At 44.8% G+C, this 25,822-nt stretch overlaps 1 protein-coding gene across 3 annotated transcripts in view; it reads right to left on the bottom strand.

Moving 5' to 3' along the window:
* Nucleotides 1-25,822, bottom strand: part of raf1a (Raf-1 proto-oncogene, serine/threonine kinase a) — a 42,041-nt gene that overhangs the window by 6,580 nt on the left and 9,639 nt on the right. For 2 of the 3 annotated variants that reach the window (XM_029719866.1, XM_029719865.1), the window contains 14 exons: nt 25,694-25,806; nt 25,245-25,347; nt 24,989-25,146; nt 22,749-22,835; nt 21,376-21,529; nt 20,812-20,931; nt 20,615-20,657; nt 20,387-20,502; nt 20,161-20,278; nt 19,871-19,955; nt 19,543-19,719; nt 19,280-19,326; nt 18,410-18,528; nt 18,064-18,195 (listed from right to left, as the gene is read on the bottom strand). In XM_029719866.1, the coding sequence (XP_029575726.1) occupies nt 18,064-18,195; nt 18,410-18,528; nt 19,280-19,326; nt 19,543-19,719; nt 19,871-19,955; nt 20,161-20,278; nt 20,387-20,502; nt 20,615-20,657; nt 20,812-20,931; nt 21,376-21,529; nt 22,749-22,835; nt 24,989-25,146; nt 25,245-25,347; nt 25,694-25,806 (1,572 nt within the window). The remainder of the gene's footprint in view (nt 1-18,063; nt 18,196-18,409; nt 18,529-19,279; nt 19,327-19,542; nt 19,720-19,870; nt 19,956-20,160; nt 20,279-20,386; nt 20,503-20,614; nt 20,658-20,811; nt 20,932-21,375; nt 21,530-22,748; nt 22,836-24,988; nt 25,147-25,244; nt 25,348-25,693; nt 25,807-25,822) is intronic. The other variant, XM_029719867.1, reaches the window with a different exon arrangement.

Here is a 25,822-nt window from a genome sequence, read left to right as displayed (position 1 = left end):
GTCCTGGCACACGGCCAGATCTCTGACCTCCTCCCTATAGGCTGTCTCATCGTTGTTGGTGATCAGGCCTACCACTGTTGTGTCAGCGGTGGTCTAGAGTTTTTTCCCCTCTGGTTGCACATTTAACATGCTGGTAGAAATGAGGTAAAACGGATTTGAGTTTCCGTGCTTTAAAGTCCCCAGGCTACTAGGAGTGCCGCCTCTGGATGAGCGTTTTCCTGTTTGCCTATGGCCCTAAACATCTCATTGAGTGTGGTCTTAGTGCCAGCATCGGTTTGTGGTGGTATATAGACAGCTATGGAAAATACAGATGAAAACTCTCTTGGTAAATAGTGTCGTCTACAGTTTATCATGAGATACTCTACCTCAGGCAAGCAAAAACTTGAGACCTTAGATTTCGTGCACCAGCTGTTTACAAATATATATAAACCGCCACCCTTTGTCTTACCAGAGGCTGCTGTTCTATCCTGACGAAAAAGCTTAAAACCCGCCAGCTGTATGTTATTCATGTCGTCGTTCAGCCACGACTCAGAAACGTAAGATGCTAAACATGCTCTGCTCTGCTCACACCTACTGTGATGGTCCGGGCCTAAACCACACAAAAACAACACTAGACACTATGAAACACAAAACTTTTACTATCTCATCCTGGAATATACAAGGTCTGAGGTCATCTGTCTTTGGCCTAAAGAGCAGGAACCCAGACTTCAAAGAAATTGGAAATACAGATATTGTCATCCTACAAGAAACATGGTATAAAGGAGATGGACCCACTGGTTGCCCTCTAGGCTACAGAGAGCTGGTAGTCCCATCCAACTACCAGGTGTGAAACAGGGAAGAGACTCAGGAGGTATGCTAATTTGGTATAGAGCAGACTTAACCCACTTTATTAAATTAGTCAAAACAGGAACATTTTACATCTGGCTAAAAATGAATAAATAAATTCTCTCAACAGAGAAAAATGTGTGCTACCTATATCCCCCTAATAGAATCCCCATACTTGAACTCCATCCTATGGGGGGAGATCAACAATTTCCAGGCTCAGGGATATGTCGCGACCTAAATGCCAGAACTAGACAAGAACCCGACACACTCAGCACACGGGGGGACAAACACCTACCTGGAGATGACAGCATTCCCTTCCCTATATGCCTCCCATGACACAACTACGACAACATAACCAACAAAGACGGGTCACAACTCCTGCAGCTCTGTCGGACGCTGGGTATGTACATAGTCAATGATAGGCTTCGAGGGGACTCCTATAGTAGGTACACCTATAGCTCATCTCTTGGCAGTAGTACTGTAGAGTACTTTATCACTGACCTCAACCCAGTCTCTTAGAGCGTTCAGTCAGTCCACTGACACCCTATCAGATCACAGCAAAATCACACTATACCTGAACAGAGCTATGCTCAATCATGAGGCATCAAAGCCAAAGGAACTGAATAATATTAAGAAATCTATAGATGGAAGGAAAGTAGTGTGGAAATCTACCATAAAACAATTAGACAACAACAAATTCAATCCCTTCTAGACAATTCCCTGGATAAAAAGTTTCACTGTAATTGTGAAGGTGTAAACTTGGCAGTAGAAAACCTTAACAGTACATTTGACCTCTCAGCTTCCCTATCAAATCTAAAAATGTCAACAGATAACCTAAGAAAATTAACAACAATAACAAATGTTTTGATGAAGAATGCAAAAACCTAAGAAAGAAATTGAGAAACCTATCCAACCAAAAACATAGAGACCCAGAACACCCGAGTCTACGCCTTCACTATGGTCAATCACTATTTCAATACAGAAATGCACTACGGAAAAAGAAGGAACAGCACGTCAGATATCAGATCAATGTAATTGAATAATCCATAGACCAACCACTTCTGGGAAAATCAGAAAACTCTAAAACAACAACGAAGAGTTATCTATCCAAAATGGAGATGTATGGATAAACCACTTCTCCAATCTTTTTGGCCCAAAACAAAGCAAAAACATATACATGATCAAATACAAATCTTAGAATCAACTATTAAAGACTACCAGAACCCACTGGATTCTCCAATTACATTGAATGAACTACAGGACAAAATACAAACCCCAAAATACAAACCCCAAATCCTAAATGAAATTATATGCAGACCACAAATTCCAATTGGCTATACTTAAACATCATCCTCAGCTCTGGCATCTTCCCCAATATTTGGAACCAAGGACTGATCACCACAATCCACAAAAGTGGAGACAAATTTGACCCCAATAACTACCGGGGGATATGCATCAACAGCAACCTTGGGAAAATCCTCTGCATTATCATTAACAGCAAACTTGTACATTTCCTCAGTGAAAACAATGTACTGAGAAAATGTCAAATTGCCTTTTTAACAAATCACCGTACGACAGACCACGTATTCACCCTACACACCCTAATTGACAAGCAAACAAACCAAAGGCAAAGTCTTCTCATGATTTGTTGATTTCAAAAAAGCTTGAGACTCAATTTGGCATGATGGTCTGCTATACAAATTGATGGAAAGTGGTGTAGCTAGAAAAACATACAACATTATAAAATCCATGTACACAAACAAGTGTGCGGTTAAATCTGGCAAAAAAAACCATTTCTTTCCACAGGGCCGGGGGTGAGACAGGGATGCATCTTAAGCCCCAGCCTCTTCAACATATATATCGATGAATTGGCGAGGGCACTAGAACAGGATGCAGCATCCGGCCTCTCCCTACTAGAACCTAAAGTCAAATGTCTACTGTTTGCTGATGATCTGGTGCTTCTGTCCCACAACCAAGGACGGCCTACAGTCGTGGCCAAAAGTTTTGAGAATGACACAAATATTAATTTCCATGAAGTTTGCTGCTTCAGTGTCTTTAGATATTTTTGTCAGATGTTACTATGGAATACTGAATTATAATTACAAGCATTTCATAAGTGTCAAAGACTTTTATTGACAATTACATGAAGTTGATGCAAAGAGTCAATATTTGCAGTGTTGACCCATCTTTTTCAAGACCTCTGCAATCCGCCCTGGCATGCTGTCAATTAACTTCTGGGCCACATCCTGACTGATGGAAGCCCATTCTTGCATAATCAATGCTTGGAGTTTGTCAGAATCTGTGGGGTTTTGTTTGTCCACCCGCCTCTTCAGGATTGACCACAAGTTCTCAAATGGGATTAAGGTCTGGGGAGTTTCCTGGCCATGGACCCAAAATATTGATGTTTCGTTCCCCGAGCCACTTAGTTATCACTTTTGCCTTATGGCAAGGTGCTCCATCATGCTGGAAAAGGCATTGTTCATCACCAAACCGTTCCTGGATGGTTGGGAGAAGTTGCTCTCGGAGGATGTGTTGGTACCATTCTATATTCATGGCTGTGTTCTTAGGCAAAATTGTGAGTGAGCCCACTCCCTTAGCTGAGAAGCAACCCCACACATGAACAGACTCAGGATGCTTTACTGCTGGCATGACACAGGACTGATGGTAGCGCTCACCTTGTCTTCTCCGGACAAGCTTTTTTTCCGGATGCCCCAAACAATCGGAAAGGGGATTCATCAGAGAAAATGACTTTGCCCCAGTCCTCAGCAGTCTAATCCCTGTACCTTTTGCAGAATATCAGTCTGTCCCTGATGTTATTCCTGGAGAGAAGTGGCTTCTTTGCTGCCCTTCTTGACACCAGACCATCCTCCAAAAGTCTTCGCCTCACTGTCAGCTGGTGCTTTTGTGGCAGGGCTGAAATGCAGTGGAAATGTTTTTTGGGGATTCAGTTCATTTGCATGGCAAAGAGGGACTTTGCAATTAATTGCAATTCATCTGATCACTCTTCATAACATTCTGGAGTATATGCAATTTGCCATCATACAAACTGAGGCAGCAGACTTTGTGAAAATGTATATTTGTGTCATTCTCAAAACTTTTGGCCACGACTGTACAGCAGCACCTAGATCGTCTGCACAGATTCTGTCAGACCTGGGCCCTGACAGTATATCTCAGTAAGACAAATATAATGGTGTTCAAAAAAAGGTTCAGTTGCCAGGACCACAAATACAAATTACATCTAGACACCATTGCCCTAGAGCACACAAAAAAACAATACATACCTCGGCCTAAACATCAGCACCACAGGTAACTTCCACAAAGATGTGAACGATCTGAGAGACAAGGCAAGAAGGGCCTTCAATGCCATCAAAAGGAACATAAAATTCAACATACCAATTAGGATCTGGCAAAAAATACTTTGTTATAGAACCCTTTGCCCTTTATGGTTGTGAGGTCTGAGGTCCGCTCACCAACCAAGAATTCACAAAATGGAACAAACACCAAATAGAGAGACTGCATGCAGAATTCTGCAAAAATATATTCCGTGTACAATATAAAACAGCAAATAATTAATACCTGCTAATTATCAAAATACAGAAAAGAGCCATTCAATTCTACAACCACCTAAAAGGAAGCGATTCCCAAACATTCCATAACAAAGCCATCACCTACAGAGAAATGAACCTGGAGAAGAGCCCCCTAAGCAAGCTGGTCCTGGGGCTCTGTTCACAAACAGACCCCACAGAGCCCCAGGACAGCAACACAATTAGACCCAACCAAATCATGAGAAAACAAAAAGATAATTACTTGACACATTGGAAAGGATTTACAAAAAAACAGCAAACTAGAATGCTATTTGGCCCTAAACAGAGAGTACAGTGGCAGAATACCTTGGTTTCATGCACGTTAACATTAGAAGCCTACTCCCTAAGTTTGCTTTATTCACTGCTTTAGCACATTCTGCCAACCTGGATGTCTGAATCATGGCTTAGGAAAACCACCAAAAACCCTGAAATTTCCATCCCTAACTATAACATTTTCCGCCAAGATAGAACTGCCAAAGGGGGCGGTGTTGCAATCTGCTGCAGAGATGGCCTGCAGAGTTCTATCTTACTATCCAGGTCTGTACCAAAACAATTCGAGCTTCTACTTCTAAAAATTCACCTTTCCAGAAACAAGTCTCTCATCGTTGACTCTTGCTATAAACCACCCTCTGCCCCCAGCTGTGTCCTGGACACCATATGTGAATTGATTGCCCCCATCTATCTTCTGAGCTCGTGCTGCTAGGTGACCTAAACTGGGACATGCGTAACACCCCGGCCATCCTACAATCTAAGCTTGATGCCCTCAATCTCACACAAATTATCAATGAACCCACCAGGTACAACCCCAAATCCGTAAACACGGGCACCCTCATAGATATCATCCTAACTAACTCGCCCTCCAAATACGCCTCTGCTGTTTTCAACCAAGATCTCAGCGATCACTGCCTTATTGCCTGCATCCGTAATGGGTCTGCGGTCAAACGACCACCCCTCATCACTGTCAACATCACTGTCAAATGCTCCCTAAAACACTTCTACGAACAAGCCTTTCTAATTGACCTGGCCGGGCTATCCTGGAAATGACATTGACCTCATCCCGTCAGTAGAGGATGCCTGGTAATTCTTTAAAAGTGCCTTCCTCACCATCTTAAATAAGCAGGCTCCATTCAAAAAATGTAGAACTGGGAATAGATATATCCCTTGGTTCACTCCAGACCTGTCTGCCCTTGACCAGCACAAAAACATCCTGTGGCGTTCTGCATTAGCATCAAATAGCCCCCGTGATATGCAACTTTTTAGGGAATTTAGGAACCAATATACACAGGCAGTTAGGAAAGCTAAGGCTAGCTTTTTCAAACAGAAATTTCCATCCTGTAGTACAAACTCAAAAAAGTTATGGGACACTGTAAAGTCCATGGAGAATAAGAGCACCTCCTCCCAGCTGCCCACTGCACTGAGGCTAGGAAACACTGTCACTACCGATAAATCCACAATAATTGAGAATTTCAATAAGCATTTTTCTACAGCTGGCCATGCTTTCCACCTGGCTACCCCTACCCCGGTCAACAGCCCTGCGCTCCCCACAGCAACTCACCCAAACCTCCCCCACTTCTCCTTCACCCAAATCCAGATAGCTTATGTTCTGAAAGAGCTGCAAAATCTGGCCTGATAAAAATCAACCGGGCTAGACAATCTGGACCCTCTCTAAAATTATCTGCCGAAATTATTGCAACCCCTATTACTAGCCTGTTCAACCTCTCTTTCGTATCGTCTGAGATTCCCATAGATTGGAAAGCTGCCTCGGTCATCCCCCTCTTCAAAGGGGGAAACACTCTAGACCCAAACTGCTACAGACCGATATCTATTCTACCCTGCCTTTCTAAGATCTTTGAAAGCCAAGTTAACAAACAGATTACCGACCATTTCGAATCTCACCATACCTTCTCCGCTATGCAATCTGGTTTCAGAGCTGGTCATGGGTGCACCTCAGCCACGCTCAAGGTCCTAAACAATATCATAACTGCATCGATAAGAGACATTACTGTGCAGCCGTATTCATCGACCTGGCTAAGGCTATCGACTCTGTCAATCACAACATTCTTATTGGCAGACTCAACAGCCTTGGTTTCTCAAATGAGTGCCTCACTTGGTTCACCAACTACTTCTCCGTTCAGTATGTCAAATCGGAGGGCCTGTTGTCCGGACCTCTGGCAGTCTCTATGGGGGTGCCACAGGGTTCAATTCTCGTGCCGACTCTCTTCTCTGTATACATCAATGATTTTGCTCTCGCTGCTGGTGGTTCTTTGATCCACCTCTACGCAGACGACACCATTCTGTATACCTCTGGCCCTTCGTTGGACACTGTGTTAACTAACCTCCAGATGAGCTTCAATGCCATACAACTTTCTTTCCGTGGCCTCCAACTGCTCTTAAATGCAAGTAAAACTAAATGCATGCTCTTCAACCGATCGCTGCCCGCACCTGCCCGCCCGTCCAGCATCACTACTCTGGACGGTTCTGACTTAGAATATGTGGACAACTACAAATACCTAGGTGTCTGGTTAGACTGTAAACTCTCCTTCCAGACTCACATTAAGCATCTCCAATCCAGAATTAAATCTAGAATCGGCTTCCTATTTCGCAACAAAGCATACTTCACTCATGCTGCCAAACATACCCTCGTAAAACTGACCATCCTACCGATCCTCGACTTCGGCGATGTCATTTAGAAAATAGCCTCCAACACTCTACTCAACACATTGGATGCAGTCTATCAGTGCCATCCGTTTTATCACCAAAGCCCCATATACAGTGGGGAGAACAAGTATTTGATACACTGCCGATTTTGCAGGTTTTCCTACTTACAAAGCATGTAGAGGTCTGTAATTTTTATCATAGGTACACTTCAACTGTGAGTGACGGAATCTAAAACAAACAAAAATCCAGAAAATGACATCGTATGATTTTTAAGTAATTAATTTACATTTTATTGCATGACATAAGTATTTGATACATCAGAAAAGCAGAACTTAATATACTGCTCAAAAAAATAAAGGGAACACTTAAACAACACATCCTAGATCTGAATGAAAGAAATAATCTTATTAAATACTTTTTTCTTTACATAGTTGAATGTGCTGACAACAAAATCACACAAAAATAATCAATGGAAATCCAATTTATCAACCCATGGAGGTCTGGATTTGGAGTCACACTCAAAATTAAAGTGGAAAACCACACTACAGGCTGATCCAACTTTGATGTAATGTCCTTAAAACAAGTCAAAATGAGGCTCAGTAGTGTGTGTGGCCTCCACGTTCCTGTATGACCTCCCTACAACGCCTGGGCATGCTCCTGATGAGGTGGCGGATGGTCTCCTGAGGGATCTCCTCCCAGACCTGGACTAAAGCATCCGCCAACTCCTGGACAGTCTGTGGTGCAACGTGGCGTTGGTGGATGGAGCGAGACATGATGTCCCAGATGTGCTCAATTGGATTCAGGTCTGGGGAACGGGCGGGCCAGTCCATAGCATCAATGCCTTCCTCTTGCAGGAACTGCTGACACACTCCAGCCACATGAGGTCTAGCATTGTCTTGCATTAGGAGGAACCCAGGGCCAACCGCACCAGCATATGGTCTCACAAGGGGTCTGAGGATCTCATCTCGGTACCTAATGGCAGTCAGGCTACCTCTGGCGAGCACATGGAGGGCTGTGCGGCCCCCCAAAGAAATGCCACCCCACACCATGACTGACCCACTGCCAAACCGGTCATGCTGGAGAATGCTGCAGGCAGTAGAACGTTCTCCACGGCGTCTCCAGACTCTGTCACGTCTGTCACGTGCTCAGTGTGAACCTACTTTCATCTGTGAAGAGCACAGGGCGCCAGTGGCGAATTTGCCAATCTTGGTGTTCTCTGGCAAATGCCAAACATCCTGCACGGTGTTGGGCTGTAAGCACAACCCCCACCTGTGGACGTCGGGCCTTCATACCACCCTCATGGAGTCTGTTTCTGACCGTTTGCTGCTGGGTTGTTGCCCTCCTACGGCCTCCTCCACGTCTCCTGATGTACTGGCCTGTCTCCTGGTAGCGCCTCCATGCTCTGGACACTACGCTGACAGACACAGCAAACCTTCTTGCCACAGCTCGCATTGATGTGCCATCCTGGATGAGCTGCACTACCTGAGCCACTTGTGTGGGTTGTAGACTCCGTCTCATGCTACCACTAGAGTGAAAGCACCGCCAGCATTCAAAAGTGACCAAAACATCAGCCAGGAAGCATAGGAACTGAGAAGTAGTCTGTGGTCCCCACCTGCAGAACCACTCCTTTATTGGGGGTGTCTTGCTAATTGCCTATAATTTCCACCTGTTGTCTATTCCATTTGCACCACAGCATGTGAAATGTATTGTCAATCAGTGTTGCTTCCTAAGTGGACAGTTTGATTTCACAGAAGTGTGATTGACTTGGAGTTACATTGTGTTGTTTAAGTGTTCCCTTTATTTTTTTGAGCAGTGTATTTGGTACAGAAATATTATTTGTTTGCAATTACAGAGATCATATACGTTTCCTGTAGTTCTTGACCAGGTTTGCACACACTGCAGCAGGGATTTTGGCCCACTCCTCCATACAGACCTTCTCCAGATCCTTCAGGTTTTGGGGCTGTCGCTGGGCAATACGGACTTTCAGCTCCCTCCAAAGATTTTCTATTGGGTTCAGGTCTGGACACTGGCTATGCCACTCCAGGAACTTGAGATGCTTCTTACGGAGCCACTCCTTAGTTTCCCTGGCTGTGTGTTTCGGGTCGTTGTCATGCTGGAAGACCCAGCCACGACCCATCTTCAATGCTCTTACTGAGGGAATGAGGTTGTTGGCCAAGATCTCGCGATACATGGCCCCATTCATCCTCCCCTCAATATGTTGCAGTCGTCCTGTCCCCTTTGCAGAAAAGCATCCCCAAAGAATGATGTTTCCACCTCCATGCTTCACGGTTGGGATGTTGTTCTTGGGGTTGTAGTCATCCTTCTTCTTCCTCCAAACACGGCGAGTGGAGTTTAGACCAAAAAGCTCTATTTTTGTCTCATCAGACCACATGACCTTCTCCCATTCCTCCTCTGGATCATCCAGATGGTCATTGGCAAACTTCAGACGGGCCTGGACATGCACTGGCTTGAGCAGGGGGACCTTGCGTGCGCTGCAGGATTTTAATCCATGACGGTGTAGTGTGTTACTAATGGTTTTCTTTGAGACTGCGGTCCCAGCTCTCTTCAGGTCATTGACCAGGTCCTGCCGTGTAGTTCTGGGCTGATCCCTCACCTTCCTCATGATCATTGATGCCCCATGAGGTGAGATCTTGCATGGAGCCCCAGACCGAGGGTGATTGACCGTCATCTTGAACTTCTTCCATTTTCTAATAATTGCGCCAACAGTTGTTGCCTTCTCACCAAGCTGCTTGCCTATTGTCCTGTAGCCCATCCCAGCCTTGTGCAGGTCTACAATTTTATCCCTGATGTCCTTACACAGCTCCCTGGTCTTGGCCATTGTGGAGAGGTTGGAGTCTGTTTGATTGAGTGTGTGGACAGGTGTCTTTTATACAGGTAATGAGTTCAAACAGGTGCAGTTAATACAGGTAATGAGTGGAGAACAGGAGGGCTTCTTAAAGAAAAACGAACAGGTCTGTGAGAGCAGGAATTCTTACTGGTTGGTAGGTGATCAAATACTTATGTTATGCAATAAAATGCAAATGAATTACTTAAAAATCATACAATGTGATTTTCTGGATTTTTGTTTAAGATTCTGTCTCTCACAGTTGAAGTGTACCTATGATAAAAAATGACAGACCTCTGCATGATTTGTAAGTAGGAAACCCTGCAAAATCGGCAGTGTATCAAATACTTGTTCTCCCCACTGTACTACCCACCACTGCGACCTGTATGATCTCGTTGGCTGGCCCTCGCTTCATACTCATCGCGAAACCCGCTGGCTTCAGGTCATCTACAAGTCTCTGCTAGGTAAAGCCCTGCCTTATCTCAGCTCACTGGTCACCATAGCAGCACCCACCCATAGCACGCGCTCCAGCAGGTATATCTCACTGGTCACCCCCAAAGCCAATTCTTCCTTTCCTTCCATTTCTCTGCTGCCAATGACTGGAACGAACTGCAAAAATCTTTGAAGTTGGAGACTCTTACCTCCCTCACTAGCTTTAAGCACCAGCTGTCAGGGCAGCTCACAGATCACTGCACCTGTACATAGCTCATCGGTAAATAGCCCATCCAATCTACCTCATCACCATACTGTATTTATTTATCTTGCTCCTTTGCACCCTTGTATCTCAACTTGCACATTCATCTTCTGCACATCCTACCATTCCAGTGTTTAATTGCTATATTGTAATTACTTTGCCACCATGGCCTATTTATTGCCTTGCCTCTCTTATCCTAACTCATTTGCACATGCTGTATATTGATTTTTCTACTGTATTATTGATTGTATGTTTGTTTATTCCATGTGTTGTAGTATGTGTCGAACTGCTTTGCTTTATCTTGGCCAGGTCGCAGTTGCAAATGAGAACTTGTTCTCAACTAGCTTACCTGGTTAAATAAAGGTGAAAAAACAAATACCTGACCACTGTGACTGACCCAAAATTAAGGAAATCTTTAACTATGTACAGACTCAGTGAGCATAGCCTTGCTATTGAGAAAGGCAGCCGAAGGCAGACCTGGCTCTCAAGAGAAGACATGCTATGTGCACACTGTCCACAAAACGAGGTGGAAACTGAGCTGCACTTCCTAACCTCCTGCCAAATGTATGACCATATTAGAGACACATATTTCCCTCAGATTACACAGACCCACAAAGAATTCGAAAACAAATCCAATTTTGATAAACTCCAATATCTATTGGGCGAAATACCACAGTGTGCCATCACAGCAGCAATATTTGTGACCTGTTGCCACAAGAAAAGAGCAACCAGTGAAGAACAAACACCATTGTACATACAACCTAGTGTGCGCTGGGAGTCGGGAAGCAAATTCAGGGAGTGAATCATTTAATAAATAAATGAAAACATAATACAAAACAAGAAACACGAACAACGCACAGACATGAAACTGAAACAGAAACAATAACGCCTGGGGAAGGAACCAAAGGGAGTGACATATATATAGGGAAGAGATGGAGTCGAGGTGAGTCTAAAGACAAACGATGGTGACAGGTGTGCACCATAACGAGCAGCCTGGTGACCTAGAGGCCGGAGAGGGAGCATATGTGACAGCGCGCGGCTCCAACCGCAAGATGCCGACCAAAATGACAATCCCGGGGATCAGGAAAGGACACCGCTACTGAGGTGCGGGAAACCTGTCAGTCCGGCTGAGGCGTTAAGAGCCTGATGAGCCGGCTGAGACCTCCCCGGTTACCTCGGTCGAGGCACAGGAACATGTTCACCCAACTGAGGCATGGGAGCCTATCGATCCCACTGAGGCATGGGAGCCTGCCGATCCCGCTGAGGTATGGAAACCTGTCGAGCCAGCTAAGGCAGGGGAACCCTTCGAACCCGCCGAGGCATGGGAATCCGACAAACCGGCTAAGTCCTCCCCGGTAGCTCCGGTTCTGACACCCGGACCCGACATCACCTCCAACACAAAAACAAGAAAAACTCCCTGATGCTTCCCTTTGGTGAGGCGTTATTCTGTAAAGTGTGCGCTGGGAGTCAGGAAGCAAGTTCAGGGAGTGAATCATTTAATAAATAAATGAAAACATAATACAAAACAAGAAACGCAAACAATGCACAGACATGAAACAATAACGCCTGGGGAAGGAACTAAAGGGAGTGACATATATAGGGAAGGTAATCAGGGAAGTGATGGAATCCAGGTGTCTGATAACACACTGATGCGCCATAACGAGCAACCTGGTGACCTAGAGGACGGAGAGGGACACGTGACACCTATATTTGTGTTTATATAGACTGTACTGTATATAGACATTATGACATTTGAAATGTCTTTATTCTTTTGTGAGTGTAATATTTACTGTAAATGTTTTATTATCTATTTCACTTGCATTGGCAATGTATAACGTATGTTTCCCATGCCAATAAAGCCCCTTGAATTGAGAGAGAGAGAGACAGAGAGACAGAGAGAGAGAGAGAGAGAGACAGAGAGAGAGACAGAGAGAGAGAGACAGAGAGACAGAGAGAGAGAGACAGAGAGACAGACAGAGACAGAGAGAGACAGAGAGACAGAGAGAGAGAGACAGAGACTCATGGGTGAAGGAGCAACAGCTCCTCTTGCAGCCAAATATGTATTTGCCTGCCGTAGCCTGAGGGACACTGAGTATATCAATAAGCAGTAACACTAGATATTGTTATTGCTATTATTGTTATTATTGCAGTGATCCAAATGGTAGTGGTAAGGGGTAATGGTAACGGTAGTCATTTAATGGTGGTAGTAGTAGTAATGCTGATGATGGTAGTAGTTTAATGGTGCTAGTGGTGGCGTGAGGAGTAGTAATGATGACGGTAGTAGTTTAATGGTGGTAGTAGTAGCAGTGATGGTGGTGTCAGTAGTAGTTTAATGGTGGTAGTAGTGATGGTGGTGTCAGTAGTAGTTTAATAGTGGTAGTAGTGATGGTAGTGTCAGTAGTAGTTTAACCTGTTAGGGCTAGGGGGCAGTATTTACACGGCCGGATAAAAAACGTGCCCGATTTAATCTGGTTACTACTCCTGCCCAGTAACTAGAATATGCATATAATTATTGGCTTTGGATAGAAAACACCCTAAAGTTTCTAAAACTGTTTGAATGGTGTCTGTGAGTATAACAGAACTCATATGGCAGGCAAAAACCTGAGAAGATTTCATGCAGGAAGTGGCCTGTCTGACAAGGTGTCGTTCTTCTTGTCTCTGTTTATTGAAGACTCAGGATCTTAGCTGTAACGTGACACTTCCTACGGCTCCCATAGGCTCTCAGAGCCCGGGAAAAAGCTGAACGATATCGAGGCAGCCCCAGGCTGAAACACATTATCGCCTTTGCCAAGTGGCCGATCAGAGGACAAAGGGCTTAGGCGCATGCCCGAGTCGAGCCCGTGCTGTATTTTCTTTCGTCTGTTTACCTAATTGCAGATTCCCGGTCGGAATATTATCGCTTTTTTACGAGAAAAATGGCATAAAAATGGATTTTAAACAGCGGTTGACATGCTTCGAAGTACGGTAATGAAATATTTAGAAATCTTTTGTCACGAAATGCGCCGTGCGCGTGACCCTTATTTACCATTCGGATAGTGTCTTGAACGCACGAACAAAACGCCGCTGTTGGAACATAACTATGGATTATTTGGGACCAAACCAACATTTGTTATTGAAGTAGAAGTCCTGGGAGTGCATTCTGATGAAGAACAGGAAAGGTAATCAAACTTTTCTAATAGTAAATCGGAGTTTGGTGAAGGCTAAACTTGCTGGGTGTCTAAATAGCTAGCCCTGTGATGCCGGGCTATCTACTTAGAATATTGCAAAATGTGCTTTCACCGAAAAGCTATTTTAAAATCGGACATATCGAGTGCATAGAGGAGTTCTGTATCTATAATTCTTAAAATAATTGTTATGCTTTTTGTGAACGTTTATCGTGAGTAATTTAGTAAATTGTTAGTAAATTCGCCGGAAGTTTGCGGGGGGTATGCTAGTTCTGAACGTCACATGCTAATGTAAAAAGCTGGTTTTTGATATAAATATGAACTTGATTGAACAAAACATGCATGTATTGTATAACATAATGTCCTAGGTGTGTCATCTGATGAAGATCATCAAAGGTTAGTGCTGCATTTAGCTGTCTTCTGGGTTTTTGTGACATTATATGCTAGCTTGAAAAATGGGTGTCTGATTATTTCTGGCTGGGTACTCTGCTGACATAATCTAATGTTTTGCTTTCGTTGTAAAGCCTTTTTGAAATCGGACAGTGTGGTTAGATTAACGAGAGTCTTGTCTTTAAAATGCTGTAAAATAGTCATGTTTGAGAAATTGAAGTAATAGCATTTCTAAGGTATTTGAATATCGCGCCACAGGATTCAACTGGCTGTTACGTAGGTGGAACGATTTGGTGCCACCTGCCCTAGAGAGGTTAATGGTGGTAGTAGTAGTAGTGATGGTGGTGTCAGTAGTAGTTTAATGGTAGTGGTAGTAGTAGTAGTAATGATGATGTATTACCATCATGATGTATTACCATCATCCATCAAAGATGAACTGGCCGCTCGGGAACTGAGAGTCCCTGATAACGCTGGTAATCAGGATTGACAACGGCATCCGGGAACGGGTGAGACAGCGGCGTTTTGACACCACTCCAGCATTCCTGGTTTCCTGAGGACCCCAAGCCCACCGAGCCCAGCATGGAGGATCCCATGCAGCTGGGTCACACACGTCTGAGCCCACAGGAGTGTGACAGACACATGCGCGAAGCCTGCTGCCTCCACAGAGGTGGTCTCGGCCATCTCAGTGCTGTCTACCCAGAGCTGACGGGAAACGCCAGGACAAGGGGAGACCCTGACCAACTGTGCAGTTACCTCTCGGCTACCCAGTCACCGTCTGTTACTACCCTCAACCCTCCACTGGGACAACCGTCAGCACCAGATTCAAGCCTTTGTGGACTCCAGGGCCGCGGATAATTTAATTGATCAAGACTTTGCCAGAGAGTTACAGATCCCCTGCGTAAAATGTCCCATCCCTCTGCAGATTCAAGCCCTCGATGGACTCCTACCCGGTGCCACACCTCCTCGGGGTCGTCTGGACAATTACATCTGGGAGTTGCTGGAGGCAGGTTTCATTCGCACCTCTACATCCCCTGCTGGTGAAGGCTTCTTCTTCGTGGGATGGAGGCCGCGTTCCTGCATTGATTACAGAGGGCTGAACCAGATGACAATCATGAATCGTTAGCCCCTACCCATGATGTCCTCCACATTGGAGTTGGTCCAAGGTGCCCAATTCTTCACCAAACTGGACCTCTGCAACGCTTACAATCTGGTGAGAATCAGGCAGGGAGATGAGCGGAAGACTGCCTTTAACACTCCTAATGGCCACTATGAGTATTTAGTCATGCTCTTCGGATTATCGAACTCACCGGCAGTCTTTCAAGCATTGGTCAATGACACCCTGAGGGATATGTTGAAATCAGTTCGTCTTTGTTTTCCCACGATAACATCTTGATCTTCTCCAAGACTATTCCGGAACACATACTGCACAACCGTCAAGTCCTGAGATGCCTCCTGCAGAGTCAACTATATGTCAAGATAGAGAAGTGTGAGTTCCACGTATACCAGGTTTCCTTCCTGGGTCACATTATCTCTGCTGCAGGCATCCAAATGGACCCCGAAAAGATTGAGGCGATCGCCGACTGGCCCCGTCCCACCTCACTCAAGCAGGTCCAGCGGTTCCTCAGGTTTGCCAATTTTTACAGGCGTTTTATATGCAACTTTGGTGCGGTGGCAGCGCCTCTCACAGTCCTAACACACAAGTCCTAGACCCGTTTTTGCTGGACCCCTGAGGCTGACAGGGTATTCATGGAGCTCAAAGGATGCATCGTCATTCATCCTGCTCTGACTCGTCCCTTTGTGTTGGAGGTGGACACCGGAGCAGGGGCGGTCCTTTCATAGCGGAACGAAGAGTAGATGAAACTGCGCCCATGCGCCTTTCTCTCCAAGCGTTTCTCGCCAGCGGAACACAACTAAGATGTAGGCAACCGGGAGCTCTTAGCAGTTAAGTGGACTCTTGAGGGGTGGAGACACTGGTTGGAGCGGGCACCTCATACTTTCGTGATCTGGACGGACCATAAGAACTTGGTCTTCATTCAAGAAGGTTGAACACTCGCCAGGCTAGGTGGGCTCTGTTTATCAGGTTCAATTTCACACTAGCCTATCGCCCGGGATCCAAGAATCAGAAGGCAGACGCCCTGTTCCGCCAACACGATGTCTCTAACGAGGAGAAGGACCCCGAGCCCATCCATCCCCAGCTCACGCATTGTGGTCCCTGTGATATGGAGTATTGAGACCACGGTCTGACAAGCCCAGACCTGAGAACCTGACTCCTGTGGGGGACCCACTAACAGACTTTACATCAGCCTGGTCCCAAGTACTACAATGGGGACACTCCTCAAAATTAACTGGGCATCCAGGGGTTAATCGGACACTAGAGTTCCTGAGGCGGAAATTCTGGTGGCCCAACATGATGGAAGACATGAGAACCTGTTCCATCTGTGCCCAAAGCAAGTCTTCACGTCATCGACCGGCCAGGTTGCTCCAACCTCTACCCATCCAGCCCTGGTCTCATCTGTCTGTAGACTTTATCACTTGGCTACCTCTATCTCAAGCGCTCATCACTATCCTGGTGGACGTCGATCGGTTCTCCAAGGCAGCCCATTTCATCACCTTACCCAAGCTAATCTCGCTGATGTCTTTCGACTACACAGACTTCCTCAGGACATTGTCTCAGATTGTGGGCCCCAGTTCATCACACGGTATAGGAAGCCCTTCTGCTCCCTGTTGGGGGCATCGGTGAGTCTCTCCTCGGGGTTCCACCCTCAGTCGAATGGGCAAACTGAGCGGGCCAACCAGGAGCTGGAGAAGTTCCGGAGTATGCTCATAACACACTGCCAATCCTCCTTGTTCCGCTCCTCTGCCCGACACCAACATCAGGCAAATCGGCACCTTAACGGCTTCTCCGACCAGGTCAACGGGTGTGGTTATCCACCCGTAATATTCCCTTAAATGTGGACTCGCGGAAGCTCGCTCCATAGGACCATTCAAGATCCTGAGCTGCATCAACACGGTCACCTATCGTCTCCAGCTTCCCAGGTCCATGAGGGTCTGTCCGTCCTTTCATGTCTCCCATTTCAAGCTGGTAAGGACCAGTCCATTCTCTCCCACCACACCTGCTCCTCCGCCCCCTTGACTTGTGGATGGCCGCCCAGCCTACACAGTCCGGCGTCTGGAGGCTCGTCAGGGCCGAGGGACCCTACAGTACCTGGTGGACTGGGAGGGCTACAGTCCCGAGGAGCAAGCGTGGCTGCCTGCCGGAGACATCCTGGATCTGGGTCTTGTTAGAGACTTCAAACTACGTGGTGGTCATCATGGCTCCACGGCTGAAGCCGCTCCTAGAGGGGGGGTACAGTCATGGTTCCTCCTGGCACCAGAGGGCTGTGTTTTCTGAGGTCCTTTGCAGAAGCTTGAATTGTGTGCGTTCGTTTCCTGAGCGAATTTTCGAGACTTAGTGTTTGTTGTTTTTTAAAGTGTACTGTGATCCTGCGGCTACAGTTTCTCAGTAAAGTATTAGGTTATACTTAACCACTGATTCCTCATCTGGTCTCTTCTCTGCACCTGGGTCCACCCTTACCACGTCACAGCTGCTGAGTTCTAAAACAGCCCATCACTTGAATATCGTTGCTTTAAATCACTGCACGTGCGAGCACTCTCTCGCTGTCTCTCTCCATCAACTCCATACAACAAACAAATCCCCACTCAGACAGTCAGCCAGCCAGTGACACTGAACCCATCTACCCCTCTGACACCCACACACTGGAACCCAGGCCAGGGAAATACAGACCACGTGGCTGAAACTGGGTCCTACAATCCAAGTTATATTTGATATGTTAAACTCAAACACGGCAGGAGAGGTCAAAGTACCATGGTTTTAGAGATGGTTATGTGGCAGGCTGCATTTACCTGGTCTCTGTTGGCTATCTGTGAGTATGGCAGCTCTCCTGTCATCAGCTCATAGAGGACAACACCGTAAGAGTACACGTCTGACTGGAAACTATAGGGCATATTGTCCTGCATCCGGATAACCTCTGGAGCCTGAGCACAGAGGATGGAACAAACAAACATGACTAAATTGATTTAATTTACAATTCCGGGAACCATAATGAGTAAATCTGAAAACCATAATGAATCAACTTCTCATAGGGGTCTAATGGGTGGTAACTTATCAGTTTCATTTTGTGTCATTTTTAACAGTCAAGTCAAACACACAAGAAACGCACAATTAAATGTTCTATGTCCTGTTACTGACCATCCACAGTATGGACCCTGAAGGTTGCTCCACCTGGTGAGAACCACTCCACCTGGCTTTGACTGTGGCCAGACCAAAGTCGCCAATCTTCACCGTCAGGCCCTCGTGTAGGAAGATATCTGTCTGCTGTCAAGGAGGCAGAGCTGTGGCAGAGACAGCTGAGTCTGTGGAAAAAACTAAATATCTGAGCTCATCATATCATTTGTCTGTCTAATGTCAAGCCGACAATTTTTTAAATTCAGTTTTGTCACAAGAGTGACTGAGCATGAAAGAGTACGAAGAAAAGACCGTGGTGTAAAAAGTATCCAATAGAAGAGTACCTTAACAGAAAATGACTCAAGTAAAAGTGAAAGCCAGTAAAATACTATTTGAGTGAATGTCTAGAAGTAATTGGTTTTAAATATACTTAAGTATCAAAAGTAAATGATATTGCTAAAATATACTTAAGTATCAAAAGTAAAAGTATAAATAATTTCAAATTCCTTATATAAAGCAAACCAGACTGCGTTATTATATTTAAAAAATGATATACGGATAGCAAGGGGCATGGTCCAACACTCAGACATCATTTACAAATGAAGCATGTGTTTAGTGAGTCCGCTAAATTAGAGGCAGTAGGGATGACCAGTAATGTTCTCTTGATAAGTGTGTGAATTAGATTATTTTTCTGTCCTGCTAAGCATTCAAAATGTAACAAGTACTTTTGGTTGTCAGGGAAAATGTATGGAGTAAAAAGTACAGAATTTTCTTTAGGAATGTAGTAAAGTAAAAGTTGTCAAAAATATAAATATTAAAGTAAAGTACAGATACCCAAAAAAGTACATTCAAATATTTTTACTTAAGTACTTTACGCCACTGAGAAAAGGATACTGTTTGATTTCATGTCCCGGTGGATGATGTTTTTGGCGTGCAAATAGCTGAAAGAGAAATACAGTGAAAATTGTATTTTAGTATTTTAGGACATTCAGTTGCATGTTAAAAAAATTAAAGGGGAAAAAATCTAGCATCCTTCTAAAGCTATCACCCTTCTATAGCGTCGATCTTAAGTTAGCATCCTTGTAAAACTAGCATCCCTATACAGCTAGCAATAATATCATTCTACACCTAAGCTTGTCCCTGCTGTATGGACTCACTCCATGCCCTGAGCTGTCTGCCTGGCGATGTCTATGAGCTGGAACATCTGTAAGTTGGTCTCCTGGACGTGGAGGTGTTTATAGAGGCTGCTGCCTTCACACCACTGGGTCACGATGGCCAGGTTGTCCTCCGTCATGTAGCCCATGAACAATAGGATGTTGACGTGTCGTGTTTTCCTGTGGTGAAAGAAAGAGAGATAATGCTGCATGAAGATAATCTACCAATAAACACATTATAGGATCAACTTATTGCTCTCTCTAAAGTGAATACCCTGAATGCAATATGGGCATCACTATAGTCCTCTTCACTACTCTCACCCTCTCTTACCTTAGCACAGCCACCTCGTTTCTAAAGGCCTGGAACTGTTCCGGTGTGGGGTCAATCACCTTTAGGATCTTCACTGCTACGTCACCTACAACAGACAAACATGTGGTAAAGAAACTTCCTTAGCTGCTGTGTGGCCATCTCTCAACAAACTACACGACAGAGAGGAGGGGAAGCGAATCGCCAAGTAGACTAGACTCAGCACAAGTGTTACACTCGTGGGGTGGTTAGAAGAAACAGCCTACAACAGTCCAAGTGTTACAAGAATTGTGTTTATCCAGAAGCATGCTCACCATGCCATTTCCCTTTGTATACCGTTCCGAAGGAGCCTGAGCCAATACGGGAGTGCAGCACCACTTCACTGGCCTCAATCTCCCAGTAGTAACTAGAGTCTCGCTTGTCCCTCGGACGCTGGAGGAGGATACGCAATATAAATCCACATTCTCTATATACAGTAGATATTACATACAATACACGTATGCAGTTATTCCTAGGAATTAAAAGTACTGTCTAGCTTACAATTTTGTGTTTCTCTTGAGTGTTGAACGACGGAGCCCTTTCTCGTCTGTCTGGCGCTGGGGTTTTAGACTGTGACTGGGACCAGCTTGTGGGACTCTGGCTGGGGGAACTCCCGTCTAGAGAGGGAAGATGGCCAACGGTATTCAGCACACCAGGTTATGACAAAGTGTTGTTGTGGGATATTATACATGTTTCCTTTAGCATAGCAGAAACTTTCGAAAATCTTACCTGAGTCATGATTACGCATTGCTTCATGATTACGCATTGCCTCCTATGAAAACAAAAGAGAAAATATTCTGTCACATTTTTACAAATATCAAATGAACACTAATCATTCAACAGTTTGATAATTCAGTTAGATACAGACACTGTAAAAGCATGCCATGTTGTTTATCACACAACACTCAGACACTCTGCCTCCTAACCTTGGCTGGGCTCTCTGAAGTCGCCTCAAGAAAAGAGTTGGAGAAGCGAACAATACCTACTCTCCTCTTCAGCCAGAAGCGCCTGCACCAGGAGCTAGGGTAGGCATTCAGGCAATCTAGCTACTCCCAATCAGGGCACGACACAGTGGGACAGTGAGGACAGGGAAGGAAAAGGAGACAGAGTGAAGGAAGGTAAGGGAGGAGAGAAAGAGTGCTACCTGGGTGTTCAATTTTGTGGGCATATTAGATACAGCATTCAAGGTCAAATTTTTCCAAATACACTCGGGTATGGAGAAATAAAAAACGAATCAGAAAAGAATACAGTAAGTCACGAATATAGAAAGTGATATCGGACACAATCAAGAAAATCATGGAAAGTAAACATGCAAGATGGATTACTTAATAGAAAACATAAGGGGGAGGATGGTGGACAGAAGTGAGGCAGAGGAGGATGGTAGGGATTCCTGGAGTGTAAGAAGGGCCAGATCGGGCAGGGAGGTTATTTTCAGAATGGTTGCCTGGACATCCAGGACTCCCCTGGGGGCCCCCGTGGTGTGTTGTTACCTCAATCATGCTGCTGTCGACGGGCAGGGTGGCGCTGACCATGTGGACGTTGGGCGTGGAGGTGGAGCGCTGCCTCTGGGACAGAGTGCCCGCTGTGGGTGGGTAGGGGGCTGTGTAGTTGAAGGCGTGAGGGGTTGAGTAGCGGTGCAGAGAGCTAGGGGGTGAACACAGGGGGAACATCAGGCTTAGGAGTTGGGATATCGCCTTGGCTTGTGCGAGCCGGTGTGGCTCATATGAGCATCTCCTGTTTCAGTATCGTGAGGCAGCTTGATGTAGTTAAGTACACCCCCTGGGCAGGAAGCTAGTCTATCCCAGGGCCCCCTGGACAGGACACTAGTCTATCGCTTGCCATGGTTTTGTCATGACGATTTTGGGGATTATCAAAGATTAAATAGTATTACCATGATTAAATTATTACTATTGTTGTTTCTGTAAGTCTTAGAAAGTTCTCAGACTGATGCCATTGAGGTGCTCTGCGAATGCTTACACATTCTACATACACCATCAGTTCTTGTTAGGGAAAACTTCACATAAGATCATTCTGAAACTTCTTCAAATTAGTCTCACAGGGTTGTGGTGGATGGCAGCTTGTCAGTTTCATTTCTGCCATGTTGCGTCATTTTTGCCAGACACACCCTGGTATACTTCTGCTGGACAGTCTCTTGTACTGTATTGTCGGTTGCTGGTGAAAGTGGCACCCCATGTGAGTGATGCACCACAACAGCGCTTATACTGTATTACAACACACTTCTTATCGTGTAAATCACTCTGAGAAATAATCCCCTTTTTGGCCAAAACAGAAATGTGTTTCGAAAGAGCATTTTAGATTATTCTGCAAGGAACAACTTGATACCGTGTGTGAGCTACTTTGGCGATCGGAGTACTTTTAAACTGTTTAAAATGCTTCTGAAACCACAGGCTCTTTTCACGCCTCTGGTTACATCAGCCCCCTGGACAGGGAAAGCTTCATAAAGCTGGAGACGTAATCAAAAACAGGCTTTAATTCAGTTTGAGGCCCAAGTTAAGGTGCTTTACAACTTACAGCTGCATCAGCTGAGGGCCAGTCAAGCATGACAACCAAAGAAACCTTAGCATTTGACCACCATTAACTCCAAGAGCCCAAGTACTTACCTCAACTTACTGTACTGTAGTTAAATAAATTACTACCACACGCAACCCTTAGTCGATGTTAAATAGTAAGTCAATAGGAAGACTTTTACTGAACTTCTGTAGTTGTCTAATTGCTGATGCTGTATTACTGCCTGGAGTTAACCTTGCTCACAGTGCTATGGTGAAAGTGGTCCATGGGGCCAATATCACTCAGGGATCAGAGGTGCTAAGTCAGAGGTCTGGAGCAGGAAGGGTGGCCGTACCTGCTAGGAAATCGGGATTCTCTCATTCGTCGAGATGTAAGAGGAGGAAGAGATGGACCCCCACTTTCACCTGGTGTAGGGAACAACCTAGAGAGAAAGAGAACAAGAGAGACAGAGACAGAGAGATACAGTTGAAGTCGGAAGTTTACATACACCTGAGCCAAATACATTTAAACTCAGTTTTTCACAATCACTGGCATTTAATCAGAGTAAAAATTCCCTGTCTTAGGTCAGTTAGGATCACCACTTTATTTTAAGAATGTAAAATGTCAGAATAATAGTAGAGAGAATGATTTATTTCAGCTTTTATTTCTTTCACCACATTCCCAGTGGGTCAGAAGTTTACATACACTCAATTAATATTTGGTAGCATTGCCTTTAAATTGTTTAACTTGGGTTAAACGTTTTAGGTAGCCTTCCACGAGCTTCCCACAATAAGTTGGGTGAATTTTGTCCCATTCCTCCTGACAGAGCTGTTGTAACTGAGTCAGGTTTGTAGGCCTCCTTGCTCGTACATGCTTTTTCAGTTCTGCCCACAGATTTTCTATGGGATTGAGGTCAGGGCTTTGTGATGGCCACTCCAATACCTTGACTTTGTTGTCCTTAAGCCATTTTTCCACAACTTTGGAAGTATGCTTGGGTCATTGTCCATTTGGAAGACCCATTTGAGACCAAGCTTTAACTTCCTGACTGATGTCTTGAGTTGTTGCTTCAATATATCCACACAATTTTCCATCCTCATGATGCCATCTATTTTGTGAAGTGCACCAGTCCCTCCTGCAGCAAAGCACCTCCACAACATGATGCTGCCACCCCCGTGCTTCACGGTTGGGATGGTGTTCTTTGGCTTGCAAGTCTCCCCCTAGTTCCTCCAAACATAACGACGGTCATTATGGCCAAACAGTTCTACTTTTGTTTCATCAGACCAGAGGACATTTCTCCAAAAAGTACAATCTTTGTCCCCATGTGCAGTTCCAAACCGTAGTCTGGCTTTTTTATGGCGGTTTTGGACCAGTGGCTTCTTCCTTGCTGAGCGGCCTTTCAGGTTATGTCGATATAGGACTCGTTTTACTGTGGATATAGATACTTTTGTACCTGTTTCTTCCAGCATCTTCACAAGGTCCTTTGCTGTTGTTCTGGGATTGATTTGCACTTTTCGCACCAAAGTACGTTCATCTCTAGGAGACAGAACGCGTCTCCTTCCTGATTGGTATGACGGCTGCGTGGCCCCATGGTGTTTATACTTGCATACTATTGTTTGTACAGATGAATGAGGTACCTTCAGGTGTTTGGAAATTGCTCCCAAGGATGAACCAGACTTGTGGAGGTCTACAATGTATTTTCTGAGGTCTTGGCTGATTTCTTTTAATTTACCAAGATGTCAAGCTAGGCCTTGAAATACATCCACAGGTACACCTCCAATTGACTCAAATGATGTCAATTAGCCTATCAGAAGCTTCTAAAGCCATGACATTTTCTGGAATTTTCAAGCTGTTTAAAGGTACAGTCAACTTAGTGTATGTAAACTTCTGACCCACTGGAATTGTGATACAGTGAATTATAAGTGAAATAATCTGTCTGTAAACAATTGTTGGAAAAATGACTTGTGTCATGCACAAAGTAGATTTGCCAAAACTATAGTTTGCTAACAAGAAATGTGTGGAGTGGTTGAAAAACAAGTTTTAATGACTCCAACCTAAGTGTATGTAGACTTCCGACTTCAACTGTACATCTGTTTAAAATACTTCAGGATAAAGAAAGCACCATGGAAGGTTGCCAGATAAAGTGAACCATGTATCCCTTAATTGCCAGTGATAGCCATCTACAAATGCTTACTGTTGAAAAATGGACTTCTAAAACCTGCATGCAAAACAATTCTCTATTCCTAGTGCCTGTATGCAAAACTGGGTCCCTATGAACTACTCTACTACAGAAACCATATCAACAGAGGTTACTTCATCCTGACAACACTGTTCTCAGCAATTGGAGGTTTCCTTTGTAGAACATGTCATTTGTATCTATCAGTTCTGAATATCTATCAACAATGCAGACTGTGAGAGCAGTACATTAATTTATCCCCTATGCTAGAATGTTCATAACATTATTTATTCACCGAATGATATATAGTTGTACTTAACACATTCATATTGTTTTGTAAGTGTTCTTGCTATTCATTACAAACAGTTAGGTGTTGGCAGACTTTTTGTTTTGCTCTGCACAGTAGAGGAGAGGAGACTTACAGGAGCTGTCTGATGTTGCTCCAATCCACACACATCGTGGGCACTTTGGTGCTGCAATGCTCATGGAATTTGTAGCCGCATGTTTGGCAACGGAAACCGTTCAAAAGGAACTTCTGGCATATATCGCAGAAGGCTAACTTAAGAAATGTTTTCCGAACCTGAAAGTTAAAGAGGAGAATTAAGTACTTATTTATTTTTCAGTCAATAGTAATGGCCTGGGTGAATGGTGTAAAATTATGTATTATGGGCTACTTACAAAGTTGTGCGTCGTCAAGGGGACATGATCTAACACTTCCACCAGCAGTTCTTCTCCAATTAGTGAGGTGGAGTCGGTATTCCAATCCATACGTGACTTTTTACTGTTAGAAAAGGGACATGACACATTTAGTAAGGTAACACCTACTGGAGACTACAGACCAAGACTAGAAAAGGTCATTCAACACGTCTTAACCTGAAAGGTGGAATAGCTGTAGAAAGCTTTTTGAAGAAAAGTTTAACCACATCGCTGAAAAAAATAAAACAAGGTATAAGTTTCCCTTAACCACAGATCTAGGATCAGCTTGTCCCACTCTCAATCCTAGCTTTAAATATTAGGTGGGTGAAATAATATCTGACCCTGTGTCAGTGGTTAGCGATAACTGTCACCTACACTGTGGAGAGCCAGTGACACCCCTCTGATCTCCCTCTGCAGTGCCTAGCGCATACCTCCTCTGTCCTGGGTGCAGTCTGAAGACAGCACAGCACTCCGGCTGCAGACCCCGCACCTTCAGCGCTTTGATCAGGCAGCTGTGCAGGGTCATACCCGGCCTCACGTTCACCTGGGGGACCACAACA

Source organism: Salmo trutta, chromosome 28 (assembly GCF_901001165.1).
Source record: "Salmo trutta chromosome 28, fSalTru1.1, whole genome shotgun sequence".
Taxonomy (NCBI): domain Eukaryota; kingdom Metazoa; phylum Chordata; class Actinopteri; order Salmoniformes; family Salmonidae; genus Salmo; species Salmo trutta.
The sequence above is the reverse complement of the archived record's forward strand: the minus strand, read 5'-3'. Positions and strand labels throughout refer to the sequence as shown.